We start from the raw sequence: 25,146 nt of genomic DNA on the forward strand, positions 1-25,146 counted from the left end.
ATTGGCCAGACCCCTCAGGGGAAAGGGAGCCCAACAAGCATTTGCTAGCCAGTTGCCTTGGTAACGCTCTAAGACTACTTGGAAGTGGCCGAAGGGATGAGGGCGCTGCCTCTTACCAGGCACTGTGGGACCGCTCAGAGGTGTCCCGGGCATCTCTCAGCCCTCTTGTGGGGAGGAGGGCAGGAGTGAAGGGTGCCGTGGCCAAGGGCGCTGCTGGTCCAGCTATGTGCATGACGTTTCGGGGCAGAGCATGTAGTTGGCCAGGAGACAGGGCCAGGATGGGTGAGGAGCAGGCACAGGCTGGAAACCAGAACAGATGTTTGCTTCTTCCAGGAGGAAGGCTGCTGACAGCCAAGCCACATGGCGAGTGGCTGAGACACAGGCATGGAGGCAGCAGGCCTGGGCTTCCTTTCTTCCTGGCTGTGTGAGCTAGGCCAGTGATTTCACCTCTTTCAGCCTCAGTTTTTGTTTTTAATGGCAAAGTGAGGATGAGAACACAGGCCTGCCGGGTTGTTAAGATCATTCCAGGAAAGAGAAAGTGAGGGTACCTGACAAGATGCTCTCAAACTGGGCACACGAGTGCTCAACGTGGGGTCGTCCTGCCCTCCGGCACGCCCCACCCCTTTGAGGCGGCGCACTCTTAGCCACTGAGAGTGTTCTGGCCCAGGTTGGATGACGCCTGTCAGGGCCGCAGGGGCCCCCGGCCGAGGTGGGTGGCTGGGCTGTGGGACTCCTGCCCGCCTGGTTCCCACAGGCTCTTGGTTTCTGTTCTCTCAATAGGTCTTCGATGCTTTCACCCCAAGGCTTCAGGATTCCAACAAGAAAGTGAACCAGTGGGCGCTGGAGTCCCTCACCGAGATGATTCCCCTCCTTGGAGAGAGCTTGCACCCCATGCTGCTGTCCATCATCGTCGCCATTGCAGACAACCTCAACTCCAAGAACTCGGGGATTTATGCTGCCGCTCTGTCTGCACTGGACGCGATGATCGAGAGTCTGGGTGAGCCTCCTGCCGTGGTCCCGCTTGGCTCTGGTGGGCAGCTGGCTCCCTCCCTAGTGCCACCCTGGGCTGGGCCCACCCTTCCTGCTTGGCCATCGGCAGAGTGGTGAAAGGCACGGGTTCAACGTTTTCCCAGAGGCTGTGTAGGGCACGGGTCGGTGGCCTAGGGCCTGCGAGGTTCTTGTTGGCAGCTTTTCCACGTCCCATCCACCTGCGTGTCTTAGATGGTGAAACTGGAGGAGACGTGGAGATGATGTAGTCTTGCCTCCGTTAGCACATGCGACGTAAATGACTCACCCAACGTCATATGGCGCCCCAGAGTGAGCCAGCCGGGTATTGAAGGAAAAACAGGTCAGGATTGCCAGGAAGGAGTTGGGAAGAATTGTCTTAGTTGTAGACATGGCAGCAGTGAATGTGGCTCGTATGGGGACCAGGCGGATGCTGGTGAGACCGCAGGGCGAGCCTGTTGGAGAGGAACAAGTTGACGGGCAGGCGGGCCTGGAGGGCTGGCCAGCTTGGTCGTCTGGTGCAGGAGGCAGGCCGGGGTCCCACTGGCTTTTTGAGTGTGAAATAGCTGAGAGCTGCCTTTTAACAACACTGTCTGGGGCCAGAGCTTCGGGTGTGAGGGGTTTGGTGTGAGGGGTGGGGAGTGACATTGGAATAGGGTTGGGGGAGGAATGAAAAGAAAAAGCAGAAGGAGCTATGGGAGAGACGTCAGGAAAGGCAGGGGCTTCCCAGTTCCCTGCGGGCTTTGCAGTATCACATCTTGGCCCTTGAACATCAGGTGGCACTTTGGTGCATAGACTTAGGTTCTCAGTCCTTTATAGATTATTTGAAGGTGCTATTTAGTGTATCTAGTACACAGGCTGACGTGCAAGGTCAAACCTCCCAGGGTATGCGAGAATGTAGGTCACACTTAGACTTATGTCCCAGACAGGAATGGAGCCGTGAGTTTTCACAAGCCAGTCTTGCCTTGATGCAAGAGAGCTCAGGATCTGGGAACTGTTGCTGTTTGCCTGTTGCTTGCTGTATGTTCTGATGAGCATAGAGCAATGTCCTCTCTTTAGCACCCACAGAGGATCCCCACAGTGAGGCTGGGACCTGGCCCGGCCCACACACTCCCCCCGCCTCATCCTCGCGTCCTAGCCTGGGCCCAGCACCGTGTCCTTGGCTGGAGCCTCCAGGAGAAGTTTCAGTTACAAATCAAACGCCCGTCCAGGCCCTCCTCCGCCTTTCAAGTTCATAAATATTGTCAATTTCCTCCCTTCGTCTCAGAGGGAATTTATGATTTGCTGGGTTTGTCGCTGTAGAACAAATAATATAAATCCAGCTCTAAATTATGGCTTGTTCTCAGGGCTGCTGTGGGTAAGTGAGATTGCTGTTGCCAATAACCGAGGCTCCTGGTAAATCATCGCAGGCCCTGGATTTATTGGGAAAACCTACACCAAGCACAATAGGCTTTAGCTGTTTGAAGAGGAAAGCACCCTTGTCTGAGGAGAGATTTAACTCTTCCTTTCCGGTTTTGCCACCGGGCCAGCTTCGGGCTGCAGAAGCTAGCTCTCGCATTGTCATAAGACGCAGGCCCCCACCTGGGCTGGGCACCCTGGAAAGGGCCCTGGGGAGGGTCTGCTTTTGTGAGCTGACCACACCTGCAGGCAGGTTGCAGTTTCCAGGAGGACGCCTAGGATCCTCATTTCCTCCTGGGACAGGGTGTCCTCGAGTGTGGCTGACGGTGCCCCCTCTGGCCCATCAGCTCAGGCACTTGGTGCAGGGAGCCTGGAAGCAGGTGGGAGGGGAACTTCCTCTCTGCTCCTTGGGTCAGGGTGAGGCTGGACTGCAATGGGGTTGGCCTTGGAGGGATGGAGGAGTCCAGTGAATCCCTGGCAAAGGCTCCCATGGGGCCTACAGCGTGAAGCTCTGGGTCTTGGCTCCGCGTCATTTGAACAGGCGTGGCAGTGGGCGCTCAGGGCCGCGTGGCTTTGCTGTGAGCCGTACCCTCTCCGCCACACCAGCAGCATTGGTTTTGGAAGAACTATTCACTAGGAAGTGATGAGCTGAGTCCCATATCCACCTAGGTCAGTGTTTGGCAATCTCATTAGTCAACAGAGCCAAATATCAACAGTGCTTCTTCAAAATAGACTCGCCCAGGCCGAAAACCGACTTCTGCACATGGGCCACGATGTTTCAATCGTACTGTACGCGCGCCCGCACGTGGTATTTTGTGGAAGAGCCGCACTCAAGGGGCCAAAGAGCCGCATGTGGCTCTCGAGCCGCAGTTTGCCGACCACAGACCTAGGTCAGACCTGAGGGATTTAGGTTGCCAACAAGAAGAATTCATCTCTGCCGGGGTGTGCCCATGGTAGACACACTCTTTCCAGGAGGGGTTCGCATGTCTGGAATGGTCACACCTGGTCTGCAGAGGGTGAAATGGAGGCGATAACTAAACTTCCCCCTGGCCCAGGGCTTTGGGTGGTAGAAGCAGGGATGGGGCAGGTGGCACAGAAGAGAAGGGGTGCAAATCTTCCTTCCCACGTCACCCAGGCTGAGTCTGGTGGCCCTGGTGGTTCTGGGGGGGGGGGGCCCTCGGCACCCTTCGGCTCCTCCTGGGAGTGGCTCGGAGCCCTTTGAGCAGAGGGAGCTCTCGCCCAAGCCTGGTCCTTCTGCCCCACAAGGGATTCTGGGCCCCAAGCTGCAGAGCCTCCGTGCAATGCTGCGAAGTACTTAAATGTGAAAAGTCACAACGCAACAGCTCAACAGGCTGTATTCACTTCCTGCTCCGCCGGGCCACGGGGGTCAGGAGTACAGCCACATTGGGGGGCTGGCCTCTTGGGCTGCGTCTTAAGACCCCTCTTCATTCTGGAAGTCAGTGATCAAGGTGACTCACCAGCCACGACACCTCTTCTAGCTTTTAGGACTTTTTAGGGACAGGCGGTGTGTTGGTTACAGAGCAGGTGGGATTTCTGTCCCTTCCCGACTTTGAGGAGATGGCGAGGAAGGAGACACATTGCTCCCTGACCTCTGCCCTTTGGCCCTGCCTGCCTGAGGGCTTCTCCAGGGCGAGGCTGGAGTGGCACCTGATTTTAGGGGCATTAGTCTGAGTACCGAGGCAGTTCCTGAGCCGGTGGCTGGTTCTTTGGGCTCGGTACTGGGTGACTTACACGGGAGTGTCACTCACTGAAGCACCAGACGGCTGACAGCTCACCTGCTCCTGGTCAGACCCCCACATTCAGGCTTCTGAGCGCCCAACGTTCTGTCACTTCACCGCAGCCTCTGGCCAGAGAGAGATAAGCTCGGAAATGGGTGGCTTCAGATCCACTTGGGCTATTTTTCTCTCTGACTGGAAACTTATTACCTTGTATAAGTCATGTGACCAACGTGTTGTGTTCATGGAATTTACAAATTCATCCGCGGTGCCCCTCTAATACACCAGTGCTTGAGGACATCCCTTACCTTCTGTGGTCTGCATGCACACAGATTTCCCTGGTTATAAACCATAGTGTAAGTACAGTTTTGACTTTGCGTCTTTCATTTAACACGACCCAGTTTCCCATGCCATTATGCAGTCTTTCTAGTTAATTTAAAAATGTAAAGTGTACTTTCCACCACTGTAAAAGTATACTTATTAGTTATTGAGGAAATAAAAATGCAAAGCATCTGGAGGGGAAAAATCTCACTTACAGTCCCAGCTCCTAAAATAAACCATCATTAACTTTTGGCGTTTTTCATTGTAGATATTTTTCTGGGCCTGTTTGTATACATGGCTGTGATTACATTACACATTTGAATCTTTTTTTTAAAAGACAAAGCACGAGCATTTACATAGCATTACACACTTGAGTCACTGCGCAGCTCCGTCACCTGCTACACCATCGCTCGCACTTTCTGTTTAGGTGGCTCTTTCCAGTTTTTCCTTGTGATGAACAGACTTAGTTTTGGCAGCCACAGGGAAGGTAGTTGTGTGACATCATAACTTACTGAGCTGATTGCGTGGTGACATCATAACTCTTCAGCTTATTGTCAGGAGTCCAGTTTGATTCTAGTTTTTGCTGCTGTTGTTCATATGCCACCATGTTTTCTATTCTTTTTTAAAAAACATAATTTTTATTGGTTTCAGAGAGGAAGGAAGAAGGAGAGAGAGATAGAAACATCAATGATGAGAGAGTCATCAATTGGTTGTCTCCTGCACGCCCCCCACTGGAGAGCTGGAAACCCAGGCATGTGCCCTGACTGGGAATCAAACTATGACCTCCTGGTTCATAGATCGACTCTCAACCACTGAACCACGCCAGCCGGGCTGCAAGCATTTACTGAGCACCTGTTGTGTGCCAGGCCCCTGGGACCATGCTCTGGAGTAGGTGTCTGCTGGACGTGCATTTTTCAGCATTCCCCAAGGTCTTTCTCCTTTCCTGCTCTGGGAGGCCATGTCAGTGGCCAGGAGGGCGAGGTCCAACTGCATCCAGAAAATGTTCTGGACTGTGAGGTGGGGGGAGGGGGGCAGCATGGAGGGAGAAGTCCTTGTGCTCAGAGGTGAGCTCATGGCTGATGGGGGAGGGGGGATAGAAACACCCGCACACAATAATGGCAGGTGATGACATAAAAACTTATACAATCACGGCTTTGCCGAGACACCGTGAGACCACGTCTCGCAACCTGCAATATTCTCTTTTACCTCCCAGCGCAAATTATTTTCAAGACTCTTGTCTTATGGATGGAGTTTTTGGAAGCAGCAGAGAGTACATTTTCTCCTCTGTATACCTTACAAGTCTCAGGAAGAGAGCGAGGGAAACAGGAATTAGTTCTTGCTAGAATGGCCACCTGATGGAAGAAGAAAGCTTTGATTGCATGCCAGTGGGGATACGAAGACTCTGCTGAGGTCCTGCAGGAGCTCAGAAAAGGTGTAACTCGTCTGAAAAGACTTCCTCAGGCAGGTCCCTAAATGCTGTCCCCTGTAAAGAGAAATCTGGCCTCGAGATGGTCAGCTCTGGGATCCTGGGACGTACTGGCCGGGGTCTGCCCTGGTAGCGCCCCTCACCTCCCAGACCCTCAGCCACATTTCTGAAAAGTGCATTTTGTTCCACCTCCCATTGGATTGTGCTATGACTGCTATGGTTGCGAAACGCTGGGGGCCGGGTGTGCTGGCTGCCTCCGGGGTTCATGCAGAGGCAGCCGGAGGGGAAGGAGACTGGTTTGACCTTGTGTGTATTCTAGATTCGTGTCCCTTCCTTGAGCAAGGGGACTTTCCTCACCTTATGTGTCTCTGTGAGGGACGCAGGATTCCAAGTTCGAGCGTCTGAGAAGCCAGGAGATATCCGCTAGCATGGGGAAGAACGAGCAGCTTCTAAATTCAGTCCCCGTGGTGTCCTGCGGGAGCTGACTTTAGAAACACATCAGAGAAGGCCAGAGACTCGCCTCTTTATCCCGAAACACCACCTCCCCAGCCCCTGTGATTTTACCACCAGTGGCTCCTTCTGTAATAACACAAGGGCCTCCAAGGGCCTCTTCCCGACATGGGTGCCGTGGGTGCCTAGTGCTGAGCTGGCGCCCTTGCTCAGGCCACAGCATCACGGCCACGGCCACCCTCCCTCTCTTCCAGACGACCTCTGCCTCCTGCAGACGTTTGCTGGGCGGGTGCGCTTCCTCGGTGGCCGCGCAGTGCTTGACGTCACGGACCGCCTGACAGGTGAGCACCCCCCAAACACGCCCCCCACCCTCAGGTCAGTCTCTACGCTCCTCCCCTGGCATGTGGTTGAGCCCACTTGTCTTAGACCAAAATTAACTCCAGACCATTTACAATTTTTGATAATCTGGGTTTTAAAGATAACCCCTCCATGGCCAGAAGATGATCTTTGCATTTGGTCAGAATGAAGCAGGTTGGCACATAACTGGAATAGTTCTTCAGAAACCACGATGCCTGTCTTCCTCTCCGCCACGGGTCTTCGGGCACCTGGTCCCGCCTGGGCAGACCCCGCCTTGCGGTCCAGGACTTGGTCAGCAGCAGCGTGGTCCTGACAGTTAGGGAAAGCTGCCTCTCCTTCATATGTGCAGCTAGCGAGTGGGCTGGATTTCAACCCCACTCAACCCCCCGGCCAGCTGCCCGGGGCTGTGTTACGTGCAGATGGGGCCTGGGCCTGAGTCGGCTCTGCCTTGCTCAAGCTTCAGCCGGGAAAGCCTGCGCCAAGCTTGTCGGCTTTGAGTGCACAGCATTAGCCTCAGTGATTTCATTCCAGGCCCGAAACCTTCTCCTGTGGCCCTGGAGGAGGCAGCATGGGAAGGACACAGGCTTTGGGCGGACAGGCCCGTTAGCCACCGGCCAACTCTGACCTTGGGCAGGTTGCTGAGATGGTTTGACCATCTTGCTTGCTTGCCGGGAGTCTCCTCCCCATCGTAGGGAGGTCCCATCAAGGATAGAGGCAGGACTCGGCCTGCTCTCCAGACTGCTGAGGGCCCCCTAAGATGCAGATGATCATGCCACCCCCCTGCGTGGCTCCCCAGCAGTGTTCATGAGAGTGACTCACTCCCCAGAGGGACCCACACGGCCTGTTTCCACCTGGCCCTCTAGACTCTGCCCCCTTCCCCACCCCCAGTTATAGGCCCTGGATCACAAATCCTCATAACAACCTCGCAAGGAGGGTGGGGTTTCATGATTATCCCTTTAATAGAAATAAAAAAAACCCACCAAAACCCAAAAGCTCGGAAGGTCAAGTGCCCAAGTCCCTGGGCGGCTAATCCAGGATTTGTCCCCAGGAGCCTGGCTGCAGAGCCAAGCCTCAGCCTCCGTGCTATGGGCCTCTGCCTGAGCGGCCCTGACCTTGCCTCCTAGGTGCCAGCATGCCACCCTCCTTAGAGAGGCCGGCCGCCCACGCTCTCACCTCTGCCTGCAAAGCCCTTCTCCCCCCTTCTTCCTCCACCTGGGCGATGCCCACTTGGTCTGGCATCACTTCCTCTGCCTGCCTTCTCCCCAGCCCTCCTGCCTGGTTTCATGTGCCTCTAAAGAGCACATCCCACCCTGTGCCCGCCTCTGCCTGCTGGCTCAGCCAGCGCCTCACAGCATCGGGCCCTGGGGTGCTCAGAACATGCAGCCTGGCTGCAGGCATCATGCCATCTCCTCCACCGCCCCAGCTCTTCTCCTGGATGTGCTGCTTGTCCTGGTTTAGTTATCCCAGTGACCTCGGAGTGGCCCCTTACCTTCCATCCAGGTGCCAGGCCTTCCCCAAGCAGGTGAGGCGAGTGAGGCAGGGCTGGGGCCACATGCAGCCACAGTGCGATGCTATGGGTGCCCTGGGGTGAGAACTGGGCCACATAACTAGACCAACCTGGGTACCAGACAGGCAACCCTTTCTGTTGCTCCAAATCAGTATTTTCTGGGTAAAAGCCTTCCTGTCCTTGTTTTGGTCATTTATGGGGCACAGAGGTCGGTGGGCACCCCAATTTAGATAATCTATTTACTATATATATCCCCCGGTCCCCCCAAAGCAAGAGTTTCTATGTAGCTCTTCTGTTAACTAGGTGTCAGTCAGGAACACAGAAGGAGTTCCAATCGACACAGGCTTGGACTAATAATAGCACAGCTTAACACCCGTAAATCTTTTGCTAATTACTTTAGCTGCCTTTTAAGCTTAAGTTTAATGGGGGTTTCTTCCTCATGATGACTCCCAGAAGGGCCACTGCCAGTCTCTGCCAGCCTGAGAGACGCATCCATCAGCCAGGTGCCCCCCTCCCTGTACCCGGGGGAATGGGAACTCATGCGGGCGGGATTGATGCCTCCTTGGTGTGTGTGTGTGTGTGTGTGTGTGTGTGTGTAGGCCAGGGTGGTGGTTGTGGCAGAACAAGGGTGGGAGCTACTGGGCGCAGGTGGATCCCCCCACCCTTTGGTGGAAGCAGGGGGCCCTGCCTGGGCCTGGTTCTTGGGGAAGTTCTCACCCCCATTTGCAGGTGGAGATTTAGGAAACGTTGAGTCTAGGTGTTCAGAGTAGGTAGCTGGCCGCACAGTGAGGTTTGGCATCCAGACGCTGGGAATACGCCATTTGAAAGGGCGTCGACTTCTCTCTTGAGTACAAGTTTTCCCTATTTTTGCATGAAGTCTCATGGGTGATAATGCGGATTTAAGCAATACTAGTACCAGTTGTCACCTGCCCACCTACTTCAGCACTTCACATACATTTATTATCTAATCTAACAATCTCAAGAGTTTGGTTCCTGATTATGATCTTTACTGATTAGGGAACAGGCTCAGAAAGGTTAGGCGGCTTTCTCAAGCTCCCACCAGCCAGAAAATAGCAGGGGCAGGATTGAATCAGGTGTGCCTGCCTCTCTCTCTTCCTCTCTCCTGGGCTGCTGGGACCCCGAGCACTTTGCCTTGGCCTACCCCTCCCTCCATTAAAGAAAATATTTAAAATGTTATTTTATGACCATTTGGGATAAACACAAATACACACCAGGCTGCATATCTTTAAATTTCCTTCTTCTCATTTTAAAAGAAATTGAAATACAGTGGGGCCTTGACTTACGAGTGTCCCGACGAATGAGTTTTTTGGGATACCAGCTGTCTCTCGGCCGATTTTTTGCATTGAGCTGATAGAGTAATTTGAGTTAACGAGCTCCTTAATGAGCTCGGTCTCGCAAGGAATTAAACTTGTAAGTCAAGGGCTCACTGTATGTTCCTGAGCCCATAACTGTCGTGAGGCCCGGCACTGTGCCTCAGGCATCCACTGGCCCTGGGGGGGCTGCTGCCCTGTGAGGCACAGAGCTGGTGTCCCGAGACTAACCGATGGAGTAACCCTGCCTCTCTCTTTCTGACAGTGCTGGTGGCCTCGGTGTGCCCCCGGAAGCCCCAGGCCGTGGAGCGCCATGTCCTTCCGGTCCTCTGGTACTTCCTGACCAACATGATCGGGAACGGGGTGCTGCCGGGGCGCGGTGGGAACGTCCGCGCGGTGGCGTGTCGGCTGTCCCGGTGCCTCCAGCAGCACCTGGGCTCCCGGCTGCAGGACCTGGCTGCCGGCCAGCCACAGCATGTCCTCCAGACCCTCCAGGAGCTCTTGGCCATGGAGTCGCGGTGAGGCAGCCTCGGTCACCGACGGAGGGATGGCACCCACAGCCACCGGTCCTGCCAGCTGGGTTAGAGGCAGATCTGAAATAGGCCATCGTTATTTTTTTATCTTATTTTATGTTTATGATGGCATCATCTCCTGGTCTGCTTCCCTTAGCATTCCAGATGTACATAGTGTATTTTGCAGTAGAAATAAAAGAACGACTTATTTTTCTAAGTTTTTCTTATCTTCCACTCTTTTAACCTCAGAGAATTTTTCAATAACTAGGTTTGTGGCACACAGAACAAAACATGGGCACAGCAAAACGGGCTGTGGATGATACCAAGACAGAGAACGAGGGAGAAAAAGTGCAGCACAGGCCCACACGGCGCAGGCCATTTTGGGGCGTAGCCCCCCAGTCTTTGAACAGCTGGACAACCCCCACCCCAGTCCTGGGACCCTGAGTCGGTCATTCCATTCCAGTCCATGCGCCAGTGGCTTGACTGGAGGTGAGTGTAACAAACAGCTCTGGGGGTGGGGGGACACTGTGCTTCTGCCTTGCAAACTCTCCGTGCAGCGTCAGTGGGTCCTATGCCAGCCTGCTCATGACATCTGTCCAGCTCAGGGAGAGGCAAGGAGAGTGTGACATCGGCATTCCTAAGCGCCCTCCCTGGAAGTGCCCTTCTGGCTCCTTCTGAAGTAGATGGTGCGTTTGCACTTGAAACACATCAGTGGAAGCACTTGGCGGAGCCTCCGGCTCCACGCGGTAGCAGGGGCCACGTGGAATCACTCAGAGGCTCTGGAACCACGCAGGTTCCCCCAGTTGGGCTGGATCTCTAAGCCGGAGGGTGTGTTGGATCAGGATGAGCCAGGACGCGAGGAAGCAGGGAAGGTGCTGCCCACTGATGGAGTGGCCAGAAAAATGGTGTCCCGGAGGTGAGAGGGGCCATAAGAGAAATGGTGTCCTGGAGGTGAGAGGGGGCCATCCGGGGCTTGGTCTCTGGACACAGGAGGAGTGGCTCTGCCTTGACGAGGGCGGGTGGCAGGTTGACAGTGGTGTGACCAGGAAGAATTAGGGCTCAGGACATCACCCCAAACACAAGGGCAATATGGTCCCAGTCAAGGAGCCCAGACCCACGGCAACACTCTGGGGCAGGTCACAGGGTCAGCACCGAGGCCCCACCTGACGCAGGGCGGAGTGCCACTGTCTGAGCCTCTTCTGGGGAGATAGCCCCACAGCAGGCCAGGAAGCCCCCAGTCGACTCACCTCTGTGTTTCTAAACCCTGTGGGTGCCCCAGGTAGGAGGCCACTTTCCCATCTTGCCCACGTTGCCAGGTGTAACTAGGCCGCCCCTTCCCTCCCCCAAATGCCCTGGGGTGAGTGTGCGCAGCACACAGCCATCCTGGGGTTTGGGTTTTAATGGGCAGCTTAAGTGTGATTTTGGGTAATTTAGCCCCAGTGTGAGCACTTCTCACCTAATTGTGGTCCCAGCGGGGGCTTCATGGCCTCCACTGGCCCTTGGTTGGTTCCCTCTGAACCGGGTTAAAGGCCTGCTGGACTGGGAGCCATCAAAGATGCTCTGGAGGCTGATTTTAAGTGTTTGCTTATTTTTACATCATGTCATTGGTTTTGTTTGCTGGAGTCTGAGCAAACTTTTGGGTTTGGTCAGGAGATTGAATTGTCTGCTTGTCAAGATCCTAGAACCTAGTAGAACATTTCAGGGCTTTTTAGAAGTGTAGGGGCTCAGGGACAGAGTCCGGCAGGGATTTCGAAGGCAGAGGTTAAGTTCAAGGTCATTGTCCTAACTCCCTGTCTTCCTGGCCTGTCTTCCAAGTACATTTTCAAACCCCAAGCTTCCCGTCCCCTGTGCTCTGTGAAGCTGTTTAAAACAACTGGAAACAGCTGAAAAGCAAACAAGAATGCTTTGCCTGGTCCTGTTTTCCTTCATTATTTCAGGTTTAAATCTCACCCCAGGCACCCTGGGTTCTGGGCGATAGGCCGGGGGTCTGGCGAAGTCAATGCCAGCAAGACTGAGACTAATGGGCCTGGCTGATGTGGCTCAGTGGTTGAGCGTCGACCTATGAACCAGGAGGTCATAGTTCGATTCCTGGTCAGGGCACATGTCTGGGCTCAATCCCCAGTGTGGGGCATGCAGAAGGCAGCTGATCGGTGATTCTCTCTCATCACTGATGTTTCTCTCCTCTCTCCCTTGCTCTCAGAAATAAATAAAAATATATTTAACCCCCCCCCCCCCCCCCAAAAAGAATGAGGCTAATGGAAGGCCAGTGGTGGGGAATATAGATTGGCCTGGGAGCCAGGGTGGGTTTGAGCCGAGCCACCACTCTTGGCTTGGTTGTGTGTGCGGCCAGAAGCCCTACTTACCTGAGATGCTCTTACCTAAGGTACAGGTAGGCCTGGGGAGTCAAGCACAGCCCAGTGTAACGTGGACTAATACAGGCTCAGAACACGACTTTATGGCAGTTCCACGGAGCCTTTGACGTGGGGCTACTGACTAATGGGCTGTCTCTGAAAAGCTCGCCTTGGAAGATGGGGTGGGTGCTGGCAGCCTGTAGGCCGTCCACCAGATGATCAATTGACGAACGTGTTGACATTTACCACTCACTGCACCGGCTCCCCTGATACACGCCAAACACTGGTTTATTTTAGAAAAAAGGAATGTATTTCTCAAAATCCCTTTCCTTCTCGGGGTAGGCTTTATGAGGCACATCTTGCGAAACATGCTCTTCATAGTGAAAGAAAAGTCTGCTCCGCCTGCTCTGTACTCTAGCCATGTGGGCCGTTTTAGGTTCTGAACTGGGGGTAGGATGTGAGGAAGGAAAATAGATGCTGCTTATAGTAAACAACCGCTCAGACCCACGCTGTGGAGGGAAGTTGCAGTTCATTTTCAAGACTGTATTTGTACTTGCAAAGAGCTGTCACTGCTCCGCCAGAATATGATATTTGCTTGTTCCCCTCAGGAGTCCTTCTGACGGAACCGGGAAATGTGCTTTCCCCGGGGCTGAACTGTCTGCCGTGCAACCGACGTGTTGATGGAGAGCTGGCTGAGGGCCTCCCTCTCCCCAGCTCGGGGGTCTTCCTGGATGCGGAGGAGGAGGGGGAGGAGGAGAGGGGGTCATTGTGGGTGTGGAGGAGGAGGGGGAGGAGGAGAGGGGGTCTTCATGGGTGCGGAGGAGGAGGGGGTTCATACACCCCCGAAAGGAGCTGGCCCAAATAAGAATAGGGGTATATTATGCACCCCTTAAATTACTCTCCTGTGCTGGGCCCCCTGTTGTCTTTATAAACAACATTCCTTCTTGGTTTCCAACCCTGTGAAGAAAAGGTGCAGACTATTGAGTCCCGAAGGGTTGGGGCCATGCCTTAATTAATTTAAAAAGACAAAACAAAACCCAAAACCTGCCCTCCCATTTCCCTTGAGCACAGGAAGTGGACTGGGCCCAGCAAGGCCAAGGTTCTTGAGGGGCAGGTAAGAGTGACCCACTTGAGAAGCTGTGGGACTGGGCTTGTCCTCCTGGCCACCAGCTGTGCTCTCCAAGGCAGAAGCCAAGGCATGGGTTTGACCAAAGGAAGGCCTGGTCTCCAGGAGGCTCAGAACTGAGCTGATGCCACCCACACAAGCAGTCCGTTGTGGTGGATTTAAGTTCTTTTGTTCAGAGTCTAATTCGCAAATGATTTGGGCTAACTCTGGGAGTTGGGATGGTGGCCCCAAAAGCACATCTTTGACCCTTCTGCTCCCGTGCCAGCTTGGTCCTGCTTCTCCTTTGACCTTTACTGCCTTGCAGCCCCTGGGCCTTGGCAACCCCTCCTCATACGCCCCAGGGAAGCTGACTGGGGATTCTTGAAGCCTTTGGGTCCTTGGGCAACATGATGTCTACTGAGCTCGTTGTCCCCGCTGCCTGAGCCTGGAGGCTTCTGGGACCTCTCATTACACCACACATGGGGAAACATCGCAGCGCCCAGCACTGTCCTGGCACAAGTGGGTGCTCAGGAATTGCAGAGGGTGAGGAGCATGACCTGCTCCACGGCTGATGGCAGGAATGCTGCCCGCAGCTCGAAGCGTGGGTGTTGGCTGCAGCTTACCAGCCTAGCTCGGGGGAGGGGCAGCCCTTCATCTCAGAGAGCCTCCGCCAGGCACAAGGATGGAGGCCAGCAATGGGTCATTCCAGACTCTTCCAGGGCGTTCTCTCTGACGCTGACCCCTCCATGGTATAACATGCTGCCCGGCTCCCTGCTGCCCACCCGTAGCTCCTGTCGTGGCAGCCAGGCACTCAGGCCAGTCCCAAACCTCGAAGACAAGGCCCTTTCCAGGGCCAGGGGGTGGGGGTGGTGGGGGTTGGACAGGCAGACTCCCCAGCCATGTCCCTGTCCAGTCTCCCTGCAGCTGGGGTTCTGCTGTTTCTTCAGATCTTGGGGAGTCCTGCTCCTAAAGCCTGGCACAGGGTGGGCTCCACTTCCTGTCCAGTCCTTTGGCCTGGGAGCTGGGTCTCTCCACACGGTCAGCCCCCACCCCTGCCTCATTACCTCGCTGCAGGTCTGGCGCTGCAGTTAGACTGCCCAGCCGTATATCAAGCAAGTTTCCTAGACCTGATGTTCTCACACGTTTACCTCAGCCCTGCCCGCCTGGCAGCTGGACTTCCTCCCATTTCCTGTAGCCCAGGCAGTTCCCAGGGTCCACCCACATGCTCAGGGGTGTGACTGGGCCCCAGGACCTGCCCTGCTGCCCGAGCTCTGCCCAGAGGATTAGGGTTGCTACAAAGAAAGTGTGAGCTGCATGAGCTGGGCGCGGCGGCACAGACATTCCCAATAGGGGTCGGTTGTGGCCCCTCTTGGTAGTTTGATCACTGTTCCTGGGTGCCTTTGAAGAGTTGATCCCTGTCACCCCTATTTTAATCACTGGACAAGTCAAGGTGCGATTCATTTACTCGGACTCATGGCCGACCCTGAGGTTATAGCTTAGTCCCTAGGACCCAGTTTAACATGTTCGTGAGTTATGATCTGTTTCAACAAGAAAGGACTTGAGCCCTGGCAGGTGTGGCTCAGTTGGTTGGGCGTCATGTTATGCATCGAAAGGTTGTGGGTTTGATTCCCAGTCAGGACACATGCCCGGGTTGTGGGCTTGATCCTTGGTAGCAGGTGAAAGGGTGTGTAGGAGGCAGCCAATAGGTGGTATGCTCTCACATCAATGTTTCTCTCTCTCTTGAAAAAGAAAAGAGGACTTGAAGTCTATAATTTCCCCAAGCTTAAAAAGTCAGCTTTGCAGCAGAACTGGAGGGTTGCCTCTGAGCTGTACCCCGTGGGTGAGAATTCTTGTCTTGTGACAACCCACTGAGCTGGCATTGAGTCACCCAATTACTGCAAATTCTTTCCTAAATAGAAAGCACTCCACAGCCTCCAATGGAAAAAATTCCAAGATCCGTAGCAAATATCTAGCTTGTTGGCAGAAGCAGGTTTTTGGCACAAATGACCGTTCTTCACTTCCATTTCAACTCCAGCAGAAGTTCTGCAGGTGACCCTGGTCAAGGTGGCCAAGAAGACCCTGGGGGAGACCGCACGCACGTGCATGCGAGACCTTACCTACACATTCCCCCAAGCCCGGGCCCCACGGGGCTTGGAGAACAGGCTGCCTTGTTTGGACGGCGTGGTCGCACCCACTCACTCTGAGAGGCATGCGGATGCATAGGGTGGAGCATTTGAGATGTCTGGAGAGGCGATGTGGCTGCTCGAATGGGCTGGAAGCTTTGCAGTTAGGGCTTTGGTGCTGAGCTGGGGGAGAGAAAGGGGGGTGGGACTGTGTACTTTAATTCCACCTCAGTCTTCTCGTCTCTGGAGCAACCAGCTTCTAAACAACGCTCATATTGGGGACGTGACTGCTGAGCCTAAAAAGCAGAGCTTTGTCACCACTTGCACGACGAGATCTGCTTTAGGCGGATGGAGTGACGGGATGCTCATGAGCAATGAGATGTAATGGGAGGCAATAGATTCCAGGCCCCCACACCCGTTCATAGTTTTGCTGTGTGACCTCAGGGAAGTCACTGGGTGAGGGGTGCATTGGTTTTCTGACCTGCAAAACTGGGAACATGCTATCTGCTTCATTTATTGTGGTGAGGATAAGACGGTTTCAGAGAGTGGACTCAGGTAAAACACCTGCCACCGAGCGTAAATACATTCCTCCCTAAATGAAGGCCAGTGCTGGAAGGATTACGAGTATCCTGTGGGATCCAGAGTTACAGTTAACTTTGGGATTTCAAGAGGACCCAGGAGCAGGGACTGAAAACAGTGCTTGTTCATGACTTAGCAGACCCGTGGGACGGGGCACTCCCAGGCCTTCCCAGGACACCCCCGGAGGAGCTGGTTGGCCCACCGTCCAGGGGCAGCCACACACTCAGCTGTCACTGTTCTCTTTGCCTTCGGGGTGACTGGTATCAGTGTGACTCCGTTGGCCAGCCTGTCAGGCCACTTCCTTCCGCTGGGGCTTGTCCTGGGTGCGGTGGGCGCTGGCCTCCCGGTGCAGCCCGTGGCCCAGCACACAGAGTTCTGGGGGAGATGCGGCCCTGCCACTCTTCAGCTCTGGGGCGCAGGGGCCGCTCCACGGCTCGGTGTCCTTCTTGGGGCTCTCCTCACTGCTGCTGCCGAGAGAAAGGACAGGTACCGATCAAACAGCCTCTGCTGCTCCTCTGGCCCCACCCTGCTCTCCATTCTCCCTCCGTCCCTCCCTGTCTGTCCCAGACTCTGCCTTTCTGTATCAGGGTTGCCTGGCAGGTGCCGTCCTCGAGGCGCCCGCGGTGGCCAGGCACGGTGGAAGCCAAGCTCCTGGAGTTTCAACTGACAGGCTGAGTCCTGCTCTTCCTCTCATGCCCGGGATCTGCTGCTCTGAACAAAGCCACTCCCTCGGGAGCTCTGGGAGGCAGCCTTTATTTTGTTTTTGTTTCTAAAGCACTTATTTAATAAAGGGCTAGGCTCAGCTAGTTGAATTAAAAACACCTCCAACAATACAGCCCTCCCCCCCGCCCCCCCCCCCCCCCCCCCGCCCCCTGGCTTTACTCAGCTGCCACCCGCTTCCTGAATGGAGTGCAATGGAAGCTGCTTGGCCTGGGCTGGCATGTGGCTAGAAGGGACCTTCTGGCTGCTAGGTGATAGAGTGAGAGGGGCTCTGAATGGGGAGGGACGCCCAGTGTACGTTGGGAGCGCAGAATGGAGGGTGGTCACAAGCATGGAGCCAGCTTGAGCTGGAAGGGGGACCAGCTCAGAGAGCCATGCTGGCTGTGTGTTGGCAGGCTAAGCCTCATGATTACCGCATGGAGGTCAGAGTCTGGCTGTCTGGGTTCAAGTCCTAGCTCTTCCACTTGCTACCTGTGTGACCTGCAGCATGTTAATTGATCTCTCTGGTTCTCTTCTGTGTACAATGAAGATAACAATAGTACCCATTTCATAGGGCACTCGAAGGTATCAACATTGGATGAAGCCTGTAAAGCTCTTGGCATGTTAATAGCTTGTGATACGTGCTCAATAAATGGCCAGCTGTCACTTTGTGCTGCTTTGTAGCAAGAATAGGAAGTCACACCTGCAAAGGGCCCTTGGGGCCACCCTGTCTACTACAGGTGAGCACTGAGGTCAGAGCCTCTGCATCAGTCACCTTTGGGCAGGATAAGACTGGCACAGACCAGAGGCCCTTCTCTCTGCCTGTGTCAGCGTGCTCCCGACTGTTCCGTGACCTCTAGCATGCCGTGGGCTCAACTCCGTGTGGTTAGGCTCCTGTGGGGTGTCCAGTGGAGGACAAGTTTGAGTTTGGATCCCACCAGGGTCAAGGTGGCAGGAATGGGAGGTTGTGAGGTGGGGTGGGTGTCAGACTGGCACACACATATGATTTTCAGGCTGTGAGGGACCCACCATGGCACCGAGAGCCAGTCTCATCCGTGTTGGGATCTGGCCCCATCCCAGGTCCCTGCAGGACCCCGTGTGGCCACAGCTCACACCTTTCTTCTTTTCCCTGTTCCCAGGAGCTGCTGGCAGGAACGGGGAGGGGCACACCCAGAGGAGAGGCTGTGGCACACAGTGCCGGGGGAGGCCGACTCCGAGGTCTGACATGTGATGTGGTCCTAGAACTCTTGCCCAGCCTCAACCAGGTTCCACATCTGCATGAAGCTCAGGTTAGGAGATCCATTTCCTCGGTTGCCATGTGACTGTGTTTCTACCTGTTCCCAGAGCTGCTGTGGAGACAGGTAGCCTGAGCCAGGAAATGGTGTGTGTGTGTGTGTGTGTGTGTGTGTGTGTGCTCTACAGAGAGACCCTGCCTGGGGCGTCCAGTCCTAAAGACTAAAAAGCACCACATTTAGGGGAGAAAGTCTGGACCCTTCCCAAACGCTCAAGTGCCCCAGCATGCAGAGTCCTTCGAGCGGCCTCCACCAGGGATTCACACATAAGAACAGTTGCAGCTCAGTAACTGAGCTTCCTGGGTATGCCTCCAAGGATGTTCCCAATCCCCTGAGCCTCGAGATCGGGTATATATAAATATCATTTTTTCTATAAAAGGGCTTGTGCCTAGCACAGATGACCTGAAGGCGTCATCACCAGCTGCAGGCCGGCTCCAGGTCCCACGGGTGCGGCTGTGTCCCTGCAAGCCCCTGGCTGAGGAACCGGCCGCTCTGAGCGGGTTCTGGCTGGGTCTGGCTCTCTGAACTGGCTTGTCGGCTTGGCGCACGGTCAGTTTCCTGGTACGGCTTCCCGTCTGCAGGAGGGCAGGACAAAATGCCTGTCATCTACGAAGTGGAGTTCTCACAGCTGGCACGCTTCTGCTCCCAGACGCCAACTTTACAGGGTTGAGTGGGGGACGGGGGCGGGGAGGTGGGGGTGGGCGTGGGGAATGAGCGTTTCCCAGCCCATCCATTGCGTGCGCAGTTTCACAACTGGGAATGGCTCAGAGGTGTGGTCTTACCAGGAGACAGGGGGGTGGGTGTGAGTCACTATGCGACCTTCCACGTGACCTTGGGAAGGTGCCTGTTTATGAATTCTCCTCTCTCTTTCAAGCTACAAGTACTGCCCCACCCCTAATATCTCCAAGCATGGAGATTCGGGACATAAAACCACCTTTTTGGCTGCCCTTTTCTGAGGAAAAGCCTCCGAGAAGGGCTCTGTTTTCTCCTTGAACAATTTTATGTGGCTTTGCTACTGCTCCTGGTGTTTTAAAATGTTAGTGCTTTTAATTAATGTCATTTTATTGTGCCTGTTCTTTCCAGCTCTCCCCCTGAAGGGCCCAGTTTTAGAAATCTAATAGCCGAGCAAGTGGCTGGTGTGAGGGATAATGCATTAACATTTAGAGAGGTTCTCCAATGAAAGGCACTGTGCTGCAGGAAGCTCATTTTGGATTTAAGAAAAGAGCAATGTTATATTAAGATTCCTGCGAAAATAATCAATACTTCATTTTCTTTCAAGGGGCTGGGGAAGTTTATGTAACCATAATAAGGCACAACTTTCCCGAGATAATATCTTTATTTAAAATTGACTGCCGAGTACTTTATAAAAAATTACCATTTATGCCTCGACAGACTGTGAAGTCTGTAGCCCGTATCACGCAGGCAGAAATGGATTGCTGATTTACACAACCGTGGGCAGCGAGAGATAGCGGGCCCGGCGCTGGCGGAGCGTTGTCTGAGCTGATATCAAGACACACTGATAACACTTCCTCTCTAATAGCCTCAGATTTATGTCCACCACCCCCCACCCCCTGCCATGCCACGGTTCTGGAAAAGACACACTTCTCCATCTATTCTGTAAAACAGCCACTTGAGCATACCAGTCCATCCCGTGCTCAGGCAGACTAGTCGGTGGCGCCTGGCCCGTGGCAGCCGTGTGCCCAGGCCTGTCTGCATGTGTGGGCCAATGGCAGGCGAGTCGGTTGCCCTCATGAGAAAGCACACTTAGATCTGTCGGCCAAGGGCGCTGATGGGGAGTCTCCTTCCTACTCTCCAGACTTCTGAAGGGAGAAGGGGAGGGGGAGGGAGGCTGAACTTGGGGAGAAGTGAGGGCAGGTCCTTGGGGGATGGGGAAGCTAAACATTTCTGTTTCTCACCTCCAGGACCAGCCCTCCTTAAGACGTGTCCCCAGGGGTCCCTGAGACACTTTCGGTGAGGGGTCTATGAGGTCAAAACCATTTTAATAATGATACTAAGATGTTATTTGCCCTTTTCGCTCATTCTCCCATGAATGCAGAGTGGTTTTCCTGTCTAACTGATGTGCGACATCAGGGCAGACTGACTGCTGGAACATCTGGGAGTCCGCTGTCTCTCCGTGAAGCCACCCGCTAAAGAGATTGGCAGGAATGTGAGGCAGGGCCGCTCCTCACTAAGGTTTTTGTTGTGGAAATATAGTTAACTTTCACAAGAATATATTATTCATGTTCACATACAATGGGGTCACGTTTTCAAAATTAATAACATTTCAAACATTTCCTAATTTTAGTTTATAATACAGTGAAAAGTGATGGATCCCACGCACACACTCCAAGACTCTTTTGGGTTCTCAGTCATTTTTAAGAGTTTAAAGGGGTCCTGGGACCAACGCCTTTGGAAAACTCCCACCTGGTGCTGGTCTATTGCAGGAAGCAGAGACGACAGAAATCGGGCTGCTGGATCTGGACAGGGTGATAGGTACTCCACCAGGGGCAAAGCACTTCATCTCAGTTTCCCCACCTCGAAAATACAGGGCTGTGTGGCTGGACTAGATTGCTTTCAACTGTATTTGTAATGCAGCAGAACCTCTTTTCAATGCAAATCCCAGGAGCCCGAAATGAGTGACAAATGAAAGCCCAAGGGCTCACAGTTTTGGGGGGCCTCTAGCGGGGTGGGCTGGGCATTCCTAGACCCTTTTCTCTAATTGCCTCTTCTCTTGGAGCACAGTTCGAAAGCTATGGACCCAGACATACCAAGGGCCCATCTGTCTATTCCGGTAATGGAGGGCCATGGCCCGAGGGCTCTCCTTACCTGCTCTGGCCACGCTGGGATTCACAAGCATTGCTGGTGGCGCCCGGGGCAGGCAGGCAAAGGCGGACACCTGGCTGGCGGTCGGAAGCTGTCCTTCTGACGAAGGGCTGAGGGTTGAGGGCACACAGAGTCGTTCCCCGCTGCGAGCCCCCCCTCATTCGTGGCCCTGAGCTGCTGCTCCTCCAGCATCCTGTGGGGGTCTCATGAGGGCCCCCAGCTGCAGGTGGCAGCGCTGGGGTGAGTGGGTGGGCTGCTGGGAATGACGATTTAGCTTCAAACAGAGAGGAGGTGGCTGGGCAGAACCCGGGACATGTATTCCCAGATGCTTTGGCTGTGGCCGCCTCACTGTCTTCAGAACCTCTTGTTTCCTTGTGCCCCTGCAGGGGGGACTCAGGAGGGGGAGGGGAGGGACCAGAGGCCGGGGACCTTGCTTCTGTGCGCTGGGCAGGGGGGTTGGAGAGCTTGTGCTGAGCAAGTGGGCTCTCAGGGGGCGGGCTGGGCAGCTGTTGCTGGGGTGGCGTCACTGTTGCGGGGCTCAGTGCCCTGGGGCTCGCTGGAGGGCTGATTGTGGGGCCAGGGGACCCGTGCACAGAGGGGACACTGGGCTGAGCAGATCTGTGGGAGGAGGACAGGCTTGGGTGCCTCCTGTCTGCTCTGGGCGCCCCGTGTGCCCTGGTAGGAGAGGCCTTCCTGCTCAGCGGGGAGCTGCTCTCTTGGCTCTGCCTTGAGGCCTCAGAAGAATGTGGCCCCCGAGTTGGTCTAGGCAGGCTGGGCTCCGAGGTCCTGTTCTGCCCAGATGTATGGCTGGAGCGGTGCCAGGGAACTGCCCTCCGGGCCTGCTTGGAGAGGCTCACGGCCCTGTCCACGCGCACCTGACCCTGAGCCCCACCGTCCTCCGCCTCTGGGTTTCGGCTGATCGCTGGCGGGGGGTTGAGGTCCCTGGCCAGCTTCCCGGGGTTGCAGTTGCTCCTGCCGCCCCCTGGCCTTGTGCTGCAGGGCCCGGTGTGGGTGGCCGCGTGCCTGCTGGGCAACAGGTCAGTGGGGCTCATGGAGGCTCTTAGCTTTGGGGAAGTCCATGTTCTCCGGGCAGAGCCAGCCTCTCCCAGCCCTGGCACGTGGGTCCCTTCAGGGGAGCTCCCCACCAGCTTGCTGCTTTCGGGGGGCTCCAGAGAAATGAAGGACTTGTCCATCAGGATTTCCAGGGGCGGCGGGGGGAGGCGCTCTGGGTCCTCTGCTTCATGGGGAGGGTCCTCCCTCGTGGGCATTGCTGGCAGAGGGGGAAAAGCGGGAGCAAAGGGCCTCCAGCCTGGGCCCGCTGCAGGAGAAATTTGGGGCTTTGGATACAAAGGGGCAAGCCCCCTGTAAATGGGAAATCTGGGGGGCATGATGGGGACCCCCCACTTCCTGGGGCAGGGGCCTGGCCCAGAGTCTTTGGACTCGCCCAGTGTCTGCAGACTCTCAGTGGGACTGAATGTTTCAATGAGTTTCTTGACCGAGGTTCTGGGGGGATGGCCCCTGCCGGCCCAGTCCTGGGCCCTGGCAGCCTCCCCGGCCCTCTCCCCTGGAGGGATGGCAGCTGGAAGCCACTCAGCTGTCCCCTGCCAGGGCCGTTCCCCCTCCGGGTGGGGACTGCGTGTCTGCGGAATGCTCTTGTCCTGACTTGGCAAAATGCTGAAGCTCTTGGTCAGCGAGGCCTTCAGCTTGCTGATGGTGCTGCTCGGGGCGCCCCTGCCGTGGTGGTCGGGCCGCAGGGATGCTGCTCTGGGCAGCAGAACCTGCCCCCTGCTCTGCCCCCGCCCCCGGGTGCCCAGGGCGTAGAAGGCCTCCAGCCGCTGGCTCAGGTCTCCCTGGACCCTCTGCAGCTCCTGGAGGGTGAGCTCCTCCACGTGGCTCTGCAGACACGCCTCTGACTGGGACCTCCTCTGCCTCACGGGGCCCCCCCTGCTGCCATGGACCGTGCTCGGTCTTGGAGGGACCACTGTCCTCTCCTCCTCCTCAGCCCAATCCAGGTGCCCAGAGGACACAGGGACAAACTTGATCCTGTCACTGATGGCTTCCTTCATCTTCAGAATCATTTCCCGCGCTTGGGGGCTCCTCAGCCTCCCGGGGAGTAGCTGAAACGGGCCCCCCGGGCCAGCAGGTGAAGACCGCGGCCGCGGATGCAGGCTGTCTTCCCCCTCCTCTGTGCTGCTGTCTTCTCCGGCACCGAGGGAGGGAGTGGTCACCAACCCGGAGCCTTTAGGAAGAGGTGCATCCAGGGAGACCCCGGCCCCAAAGGAGTCGCATGCATTGCCTTTGCCCAGCCCTCCAGGCCTGCGGGGAGCACTTTCTGGGCCTGAGCTGGAGGGGCCGAGGCTCCCTGCTCCACCCTGTGCTGCTGGCTGCACCTTGGCCCCAGGAGGCCCTGAGAGCGGCCAGTCCTGGGGTCGGTCTGCACCCCTCCAGAACGGGCTTTGCTGCCAGGTATGTCCCAACAGCCCGGCCTCCGCTGTGGGGGGAAACCCTGGCTTCCATTCTGCAGGCTCTGGCGTTAGGTCCCAGCTGGCTTGCTTGCCCAGCCTGTCCACCTGGTGCACAGATTCACTGTCCGCACCGATGCCACTGTCCTCAGAGCACAAGGGTAGGCCCTGCACCCCAGGGTCGCTGTGGCCGCTCGCCAAGCTCTCCAGCTGCCCCAGAGTCCGTAGGAGGCGCTCATTCATACCCCTCTTCACGCTCAGCTGGTTTTCCACGTGGCTGGCCGTGGCTTGGAGGTGGCTGCCGGAGCCCTCCAGGCAGGCACCGGTGATCGAGGCCACCGTGCCCCCCAGCACCTGCAGCCGGCTCACCGTGTATTGCAGCAGCTGCTGCAGGAGGTCCGGCTGCTCCTCGGGCTCCCCTTTCCTCAACGGCCAGGCCAGATCCTCCCCGACTTCCTGGAGGAGCGCCTCTCCATCCCTGGAGATCTCCCCCAAGAGCTGGTTGGCCTCCTCGAAGCACAGCAGCAGGAAGCTGACCATGGGCCGCAGCAGCTCCCGGGTCTGGGTGGCCTGGTGGGTGAGGCTCAGGATGGCTTCGTATTTGGAGAGGCAGGAGTGCAGGTAGGTGTAAGCGTGCTGGTGGGCCTTCACCAGGGGCTCGGGGAAGTCCACTTTGCCTTCAGACCCCTGAGTGGGAAGGGCGGTTTGGCAACAGAGGCCCTGCTGTCTGGACCTGGGGCATTTAGGCTTCTTTTCCCACAGGGAGCTCCCCTGGGTGGTGCTCTCTGCACTCTCTTCCCCACAAAAGGCTTCCCCCTGTGACTCCCGGGAGCTCTGTGTCTTGAATGGAATGTCCTTAGCCATGTGGCTTTGTGATGTGTTCAGCTGGGATGGGGAGGTTTTGGTTTCTGGGATCAGTCCTTCCAGATCTTCCCTGTTGCCTGCAGTGGAATCTCTTGTAAGCTGACAGTGACCTTCAGCCAAGGTTTGGGCCCACCCAGGACCTGGCTGCGCCTCTGTCGGCCTCTGTCCCTGGGACAAGGCCCCCCCAGAGTCATAGCAGGTGGAGCTTCGGTCCAGCACGGGGGCGGCGCCCCTCTCACTGACCCCCGCACTTCCTGGCAGAACTGCTTTGGGCTTTTTAAAAAACTGGATGCCACTCTTAGCCACACTGTTAATGATGTCACTGTGGGACGGTGTACACCCCATGATTTCAGCTTGTATTCATCTCCTGCCCTCAACGCTCATAATTTCTGAAGAATCACATTGAAATAGCAGCAAAAGGCAGTCTTACTAGTCCATCCAGGCAATTTCCAGGCCAGAATCCTTTGAAGTCCGTGGTATTGTGTCCTCAACTCGGAACGAGCTTTCTGACTCCCTGGTCCCCGTGTAGAGGTGATGGTGCCTGTTGTCCGATGTTGTCCGAAGTTTTGACCCCTTTGCGGTCAGCGAGCAGCGGGGCAATTGTGAAGGACCGAGGGCTCCTGGATTAGGGGCCTGCATTAGCTTGTGTCCTGGCAGATGTGGACGGCAAGTGGGACTTTAAGCCTATTAGGTTAATCATGCCCCAGCCAGTCAGCACCGGCAGTGTGCTCTAATATAGAACTTCTCGGCACTTACTCTCTGGGGAAGCGGATTATCTCTGCACGTGCTTATGCTTTTAATTCTG

The 25,146-nt window shown here is 55.7% G+C and overlaps 2 protein-coding genes across 2 annotated transcripts in view; one reads left to right on the top strand and one right to left on the bottom strand.

Annotated features, from left to right (window-relative positions):
• The window catches only part of TOGARAM2 (TOG array regulator of axonemal microtubules 2), a 43,159-nt gene extending 32,941 nt beyond the window's left edge, over nucleotides 1-10,218 (top strand). Inside the window, exons 17-19 of the mRNA XM_070428402.1 lie at nucleotides 781-997; nucleotides 6,591-6,677; nucleotides 9,797-10,218. Of these exons, the coding sequence (XP_070284503.1) occupies nucleotides 781-997; nucleotides 6,591-6,677; nucleotides 9,797-10,053 (561 nt within the window). The 3' untranslated portion in view covers nucleotides 10,054-10,218. The remainder of the gene's footprint in view (nucleotides 1-780; nucleotides 998-6,590; nucleotides 6,678-9,796) is intronic.
• A 6,272-nt stretch (nucleotides 10,219-16,490) lies between these two features.
• On the bottom strand, nucleotides 16,491-24,686 carry PCARE (photoreceptor cilium actin regulator). Its single transcript, XM_070428403.1, has 2 exons — nucleotides 21,019-24,686; nucleotides 16,491-16,668 (listed from the first exon to the last, which is right to left on the bottom strand). Exons 1-2 carry the CDS (start codon nucleotides 24,684-24,686, stop codon nucleotides 16,491-16,493), a joined length of 3,846 nt encoding a protein of 1,281 aa, XP_070284504.1.
• Between the last annotated feature and the right edge of the window lie 460 nt (nucleotides 24,687-25,146).

Source organism: Myotis yumanensis, unplaced genomic scaffold (assembly GCF_028538775.1).
Source record: "Myotis yumanensis isolate MYYU_CA2020_CCGP unplaced genomic scaffold, mMyoYum1.0.hap1 SCAF_11, whole genome shotgun sequence".
In the NCBI taxonomy this organism is placed as follows: domain Eukaryota; kingdom Metazoa; phylum Chordata; class Mammalia; order Chiroptera; family Vespertilionidae; genus Myotis; species Myotis yumanensis.

Coding starts and splice junctions, on each gene's coding strand:
- PCARE (XM_070428403.1), bottom strand. CDS start 24,686: ATGGGGTGTACACCGTCCCACAGTGACATCATTAACAGTGTGGCTAAG. Junction 16,669..21,018: donor TCCCAGCGTGGCCAGAGCAG/GTAAGGAGAGCC, acceptor TTCTCTCGGCAG/CAGCAGTGAGGAGAGCCCCA.